The sequence below is a fragment of the Oncorhynchus mykiss genome, unplaced genomic scaffold (genome assembly GCF_013265735.2).
Source record: "Oncorhynchus mykiss isolate Arlee unplaced genomic scaffold, USDA_OmykA_1.1 un_scaffold_87, whole genome shotgun sequence".
Lineage (NCBI taxonomy): Eukaryota > Metazoa > Chordata > Actinopteri > Salmoniformes > Salmonidae > Oncorhynchus > Oncorhynchus mykiss.
The window spans coordinates 102,501-110,000 of NW_023493659.1; the positions used below are offsets into that span (position 1 = coordinate 102,501).

The following is a 7,500-nucleotide window of genomic DNA, read 5'->3' on the forward strand; positions in this document are numbered from 1 at the left end:
ACCTTCTCTCCCCTATCTCTCTCGGTGTTTACCTTCTCGCCCCTATATCTCTCTGTGTTTACCTTCTCTCCCCTATATATCTCTGTGTGTACCTTCTCTCCCCTATATATCTCTGTGTGTACCTTCTCTCCCCTATATATCTCTGTGTGTTTACCTTCTCTCCCCTATCTCTCTCTGTGTTTACCTTCTCTGCCCTAAATCTCTCTGTGTTTACCTTCTCTCCCATATATCTCTCTGTGTTTACCTTCTCTCCCCTATATATCTCTGTGTGTACCTTCTCTCCCCTATATATCTCTGTGTGTACCTTCTCTCCCCTATATATCTCTGTGTGTTTACCTTCTCTCCCCTATCTCTCTCTGTGTTTACCTTCTCTGCCCTAAATCTCTCTGTGTTTACCTTCTCTCCCATATATCTCTCTGTGTTTACCTTCTCTCCCCTATATATCTCTGTGTTTACCTTCTCTCCCCTATATCTCTCTGTGTTTACCTTCTCTCCCCTATCTCTCTCTGTGCTTACCTTCTCTCCACTATATCTGTGTGTATGTTTACCTTCTCTCCCCTATATCTCTGTGTGTTTATACCTTCTCTACCCTATATCTCTCTGAGTTTACCTTCTCTCCAATATATCTCTGTGTGTTTACCTTCTCTCCCCTATATATCTGTGTGTTTACCTTCTCTCCCCTATATCTCTGTGTGTGTTTACCTTCCCTCCCTTATCTCTCTCTGTGTTTACCTTCTCACCCCTATATCTCTCTGTGTTTACCTTCTCTCCCCTATATCTCTCTGTGTTACCTTCTCTCCCCTAAATCTCTCTGTGTTTACCTTCTCTATCCTATATCTCTCTGTGTGTTTACCTTCTCTCCCCTATATCTCTGTGTTTACCTTCTCTTCCCTATATCTCTGTGTTTACCTTATCTCCCCTAAATCTCTCTGTGTTTACCTTCTCTCCGCTATATCTCTCTGTGTGTACCTTCTCTCCCCTATATCTCTCTGTGTTTACCTTCTCTCCCCTATATCTCTGTGTGTTTACCTTCTCTCCCCTATCTCTCTCTGTGTTTACCTTCCCCCCCCTATATCTCTGTGTGTTTACCTTCTCTCCCCTATATCTCTGTGTGTGTGTTTACCTTCTCTCCCCTATATCTCTGTGTGTGTTTACCTTCTCTCCCCTATCTCTCTCTGTGTTTACCTTCTCTCCCCTATCTCTCTCTGTGTTTACCTTCTCTCCCCTATATCTCTATGTGTTTACCTTCTCTCCCCTATATCTCTCTGTGTGTGTTTACCTTCTCTCCCCTATCTCTCCCCTATCTCTCTCTCTGTGTTTACCTTCTCTCCCCTATCTCTCTCTGTGTTTACCTTACTTCTCTCCCCTATATCTCTGTGTTTACCTTCTCTCCCCTATATCTCTGTGTTTACCTTCTCTCCCCTATATATCTCTGTGTGTTTACCTTCTCTCCCCTATCTCTCTGTGTGTGTTTACCTTCTCTCCCCTATATCTCTGTGTGTGTTTACCTTCTCTCCCGGGGTGACAGAGACCCTCCAGACACAGTGTGTGTACGAGGGATAACCGTTGGGGTAACCGGGCGACGAGAAGTTACCTGTCGACTCCTGTAGGGTCTCCCCGCACGCTACACACACACACACACAGAGAGAGAGAGAGAGAGAGAGAGAGAGAGAGAGAGAGAGAGAGAGAGAGAGAGAGAGAGAGAGAGAGAGTTAGAGAGAGAGAGAGAGAGAGAGAGAGAGAGAGAGAGAGAGAGAGAGAGAGAGAGAGAGAGAGAGAGAGAGAGAGAGAGAGAGAGAGAGAGAGGTTACTCTTTTCTATGCAATATCTCATTGGTTACCATTTCTCTCTATCTTTACCATCTCTACTCTCATCTCTCTCTGTCTTTACCATCTCTACTCTCATCTCTCTCTGTCTTTACCATCTCTACTCCCATCTCTCTCTCTATCTTTACCATCTCTACTCCCATTTCTCTCTATCTTTACCATCTCTACTCTCATCTCTCTCTGTCTTTACCATCTCTACTCCCATCTCTCTCTGTCTTTACCATCTCTACTCCCATCTCTCTCTCTATCTTTACCATCTCTACTCCCATCTCTCTCTCTGTCTTTACCATCTCTACTCCCATCTCTCTCTCTGTCTTTACCATCTCTACTCCCATCTCTCTCTCTGTCTTTACCATCTCTACTCCCATTTCTCTCTATCTTTACCATCTCTACTCTCATCTCTCTCTGTCTTTACCATCTCTACTCCCATCTCTCTCTCTATCTTTACCATCTCTACTCCCATTTCTCTCTATCTTTACCATCTCTACTCTCATCTCTCTCTGTCTTTACCATCTCTACTCCCATCTCTCTCTGTCTTTACCATCTCTACTCCCATCTCTCTCTCTATCTTTACCATCTCTACTCCCATCTCTCTCTCTGTCTTTACCATCTCTACTCCCATCTCTCTCTCTGTCTTTACCATCTCTACTCCCATCTCTCTCTCTGTCTTTACCATCTCTACTCCCATCTCTCTCTCTGTCTTTACCATCTCTACTCCCATCTCTCTCTCTGTCTTTACCATCTCTACTCCCATCTCTCTCTCTGTCTTTACCATCTCTACTCCCATCTCTCTCTCTGTCTTTACCATCTCTACTCCCATCTCTCTCTCTCTATCTTTACCATCTCTACTCCCATCTCTCTCTCTCTATCTTTACCATCTCTACTCCCATCTCTCTCTCTATCTTTATCATCTCTACTCCCATCTCTCTCTCTCTATCTTTACCATCTCTACTCCCATCTCTCTCTCTATCTTTACCATCTCTACTCCCATCTCTCTCTCTATCTTTACCATCTCTACTCCCATCTCTCTCTCTATCTTTACCATCTCTACTCCCATCTCTCTCTCTGTCTTTACCATCTCTACTCCCATCTCTCTCTCTATCTTTACCATCTCTACTCCCATCTCTCTCTGTCTTTACCATCTCTACTCCCATCTCTCTCTCTCTATCTTTACCATCTCTCTCTCTATCTTTACCATCTCTACTCCCATCTCTCTCTCTATCTTTACCATCTCTACTCCCATCTCTCTCTATCTTTACCATCTCTACTCCCATCTCTCTCTCTATCTTTACCATCTCTACTCCCATCTCTCTCTCTATCTTTACCATCTCTACTCCCATCTCTCTCTCTGTCTTTACCATCTCTACTCCCATCTCTCTCTGTCTTTACCATCTCTACTCCCATCTCTCTCTATCTTTACCATCTCTACTCCCATCTCTCTCTCTGTCTTTACCATCTCTACTCCCATCTCTCTCTCTCTATCTTTACCATCTCTACTCCCATCTCTCTCTCTGTCTTTACCATCTCTACTCCCATCTCTCTCTGTCTTTACCATCTCTACTCCCATCTCTCTCTCTGTCTTTACCATCTCTACTCCCATCTCTCTCTCTATCTTTACCATCTCTACTCCCATCTCTCTCTCTATCTTTACCATCTCTACTCCCATCTCTCTCTCTGTCTTTACCATCTCTACTCCCATCTCTCTGTATCTTTACCATCTCTACTCCCATCTCTCTCTCTATCTTTACCATCTCTACTCCCATCTCTCTATCTTTACCATCTCTACTCCCATCTCTCTCTCTATCTTTACCATCTCTACTCCCATTTCTCTCTATCTTTACCATCTCTACTCTCATCTCTCTCTCTGTCTTTACCATCTCTACTCCCATCTCTCTCTCTATCTTTACCATCTCTACTCCCATCTCTCTCTCTATATATATATATATATATATATATTTTACACCTCTCCCTCCATCTCTCTCTACTCCCATCTCTCTCTCTCTATCTTTATCACCTCTCTCTCTATATTTCACCTCTACATCCATCTCTCTCTGTCTTTCACATCTCTTTATCTCTCTCTTTATCTCTCTCTCATCTCTTTCTCCATCTCTGTCCTAATATTTCGCTCCATCTCTCTCCATTTATTCATATCTCCCGCCATCTCTCGCTCCATCTCTCTCCATCTCCCTATCCACCTCTCCCTCAATCTCTCCTTCTATCCCTCCATATCTCCCTCCATCTCTCGTTCCATATCTCCCTCCAACTCTCTTTCCTTCTCTCCCTCCATCTCTCTCGTAGTGAGATGAGTCACATGTGCCGTCAACTCCCATCATGCATGATGTTTTTACCCAGAGTGCCCTAGGGCCCGGCTCATCTGTCAGTTGTCACATATGATCTCATAAGGACTACAGCTGGGTTCACCACACATGCATGCAAGTATGCACACACACACACACACACACACACACACACACACACACACACACACACACACACACACACGCATGAATGCTCACTCACACACATATCTTATACACAGACATCAGGACAGTATGTGCAGATGTTGAGCCAAAGTTGCTTCAATAGACTGTCAGAATAGAATGTTACAATAGAATGGTACAATAGATTGTTACAATAGAATGTTACAACAGATTGTTACAATAGAATGTTACAACAGAATGTTACAATAAAATGAATAAAACATTTTATTCTAACATTCTATTCTAACATTCTATTCTAACATTCTATTCTGACATACTATTGCAACATTTTATTCTAACATTCTATTCTAACATTCTATTCTAACATTCTATTCTAACATACTATTTTGACATTCTATTGGAACATTGTATTCTAAAATTCTAACATTCTACTGTAACATTATATTGTAACATTATATTGTAACATTATATTCTAACATTATATTCTGACATTCTATTGTAACATTTTATTCTAACATTTTATTCTGACATTCTACTGTAACATTATATTGTAACATTCTATTGTAACATTCTATTCTGACATTTGTTTATAACATTCTATTCTAAAATTATATTCTGACATTCTATTGTAACATTTTATTCTAACATTTTATTCTAACATTCTATTCTGACATTCTACTGTAACATTCTATTATAACATTTTAATCCTAATATTCATTCTGACATTCTACTGTACCATTCTATATTCTACTGTAACATTCTGTAATCCCCTCTAGCACCAGGGTCAGTGCACTCTCAAATGTTGTGTTTTGATATCGTTGTAAGCCTGCCACACACACTATACAATACATTTACTTAACATAAGAATGAGTGTGAGTTTTTGTCACCACCCTGCTGCGGAGAGCGTGATCACACAGTCATCCGGAACAGCTGATGCTCTCATGCGTATTTCAGTGTCACTTGCCTCGAAGCGAGCATAGAAGTCATTTAGCTCGTCTGGAAGGCTGGGCAGCTCACGGCTGGGCTTCCCATAGTAATCTGTAATAGTTTACAAGCCCTGCCACATAAGATGAGTGTCGGAGCCGGTGTAGTATGATTCGATCTTAGCCCTGTATTGACGCTTTGCCTGTTTGATAGTTCGTTGGAGGGCATAGCAGGATTTCTTATAAACTTCTGGGTTAGAGTCCCGCTTCTTGAAAGCGGCAGCTCTACCCTTTAGCTCAGTGCGAATGTTGCCTGTAATTCATGGCCTCTGGTTGGGGTATGCACGCACGGTCACTGTGAGGATGACGTCCTCGATGCACTGATTGGTGAAGCCGGTGACTGAAGTGGTGTACTCCTCAATGCCATCAGATAAATCCCAGAACATGTTCCAGTCTGTGACAGCAAAACAGACCTGTAGTTTAGCATCTGCTTCATCTGACCACTTTTTTATAGACCGAGTCACTGCTACTTCCTGCTTTAATTTTTCCTTCTAAGCAGGAATCAGGAGGATAAAATTATGGTCAGATTTTCCAAATGGAAGGTGAGGGAGAGCTTTGTTCACATCTCTGTGTGTGGAGTAAAGGGGGTCTAGAGTTTTTCACATTTAATATGCTGGCAGAAATTCGGTAAAACTAATTTAAATTTCCCTGCATTAAAGTCTCCGGCCTTCAATCCTTAGGGTTAGTTTGAGGGTTAGGGGTTAAGGGTTAGGGGTTAAGGGTTCAGGGTTAGGGGTTAGGGTTAGTTTGAGGGTTAGGGGTTTGAGGTTAAGGTTTAGGATTAGGGGTTAAGGGTTAAGGGTTAGGGGTAAAGGGTTAGGGGTAAAGGGGTAAAGGGTTAAGGGTTAGGGGTTAAGGGTTCAGGGTTAGGGGTTAAAACCTGTGTAGGGCAAAGGTTCCGCTAGCATAACATTCCGCTGAAAAGGCAGTGCGCGAAATTAAAAAATATATTTTAGAAATATGTAGTTTTCACACATTAACAAGTCCAATAAAGCAAATGAAAGATAAACATCTTGTTCATCTACCCATCGTGTCCGATTTCAAAAATGATTTACAGCTAAAGCACAACATATGATTGTGTTAGGTCATAGCCAAGTCACAAAAACACACACAGCCATTTTCCTGCCAAAGATAGGAGTCACAAAAAGCAGAAATAGAGATACAATTAATCACTAACCTTTGATGATCTTCATCAGATGACACTCATAGAACATCATGTAACACAATACATGTATGTTTTGTTCGATAATGTGCATATTTATATCCAAAACTTACGTGCAGTAATGTTTTGATTCCAAAACATTCGGAGATTTTGCAGAAATACTCATAATAAACATTGATAAAAGATACACGTGTTATTCACAGAATTAAAGATAGACTTCTCCTTAATGCAACCGCTGTGTCAGATTTCAAAAAAACTTTACGGAAAAAGCATAATCTGAGAACGGCGCTCAGAGCCCAAAACATCCAGGGAAATATCCACCATTTTGGAATCAACAAAGTTAGAAACAACACCATAAATATTCACTTACCTTTGATGATCTTCATCAGAAGGCACTCCCAGGAATCCCAGTTCGACAATAAATGACTGATTTGTTCCATAAAGTCCATAATTTATGTCCAAATAGCCACTTGTTGTTAGTGTGTTCAGCCCAGTAATCCATCTTCATGAGGCGCGAGCATTTCATCCAGACAAAAACTCGAAAAGTTCCGTTTAGAAACATGTCAGACGATGTATAGAATCAATCGTTAGGATGTTTTTAACATAAGACATTAATAATGTTCCAACCGGAGAATTCCTTTGTCTTCAGAAAGGCTCTGGAACGAGAGGTAACTCTGTCGGGAGCACGCGTCATGAGACCGAGGCACTATGCCAGACCACTGACTCAAAAGGTCTCATGAGCCCCTCCTTTATAGTAGAATCCTCATTTAAGTTTCAAAAGACGGTTGACATCTAGTGGAAGCCCTAGGAAGTGCAACCTCATCCATATCTCAATGTGTACTCGGTAGGCCAAGCTTTGAAAAACTACAAACCTCAGATGTCCCACTTCCTGGTTGGATTTTTCTCAGGTTTTCGCCTGCCATATGAGGCATAACAGTCTCTGTGGAACCTGACTGGCTGGAGGGAGGAAACATCACAGTCTCTGAGGAACCTGACTGTCTGGAGGAAACATCACAGTCTCTGAGGAACCTGACTGGCTGGAGGAAACATCACAGTCTCTGAGGAACCTGACTGGCTGGAGGAAGGAA

The 7,500-nt window shown here is 41.9% G+C and overlaps 1 protein-coding gene across 3 annotated transcripts in view; it reads right to left on the reverse strand.

The window, feature by feature from the left end:
* The window catches only part of LOC118947007 (dorsal-ventral patterning tolloid-like protein 1), a 136,220-nt gene that overhangs the window by 47,668 nt on the left and 81,052 nt on the right, over nucleotides 1–7,500 (reverse strand). For all 3 annotated transcript variants that reach the window (XM_036971997.1, XM_036971998.1, XM_036971996.1), the window contains exon 9: nucleotides 1,509–1,624. In XM_036971997.1, the coding sequence (XP_036827892.1) occupies nucleotides 1,509–1,624 (116 nt within the window). The remainder of the gene's footprint in view (nucleotides 1–1,508; nucleotides 1,625–7,500) is intronic.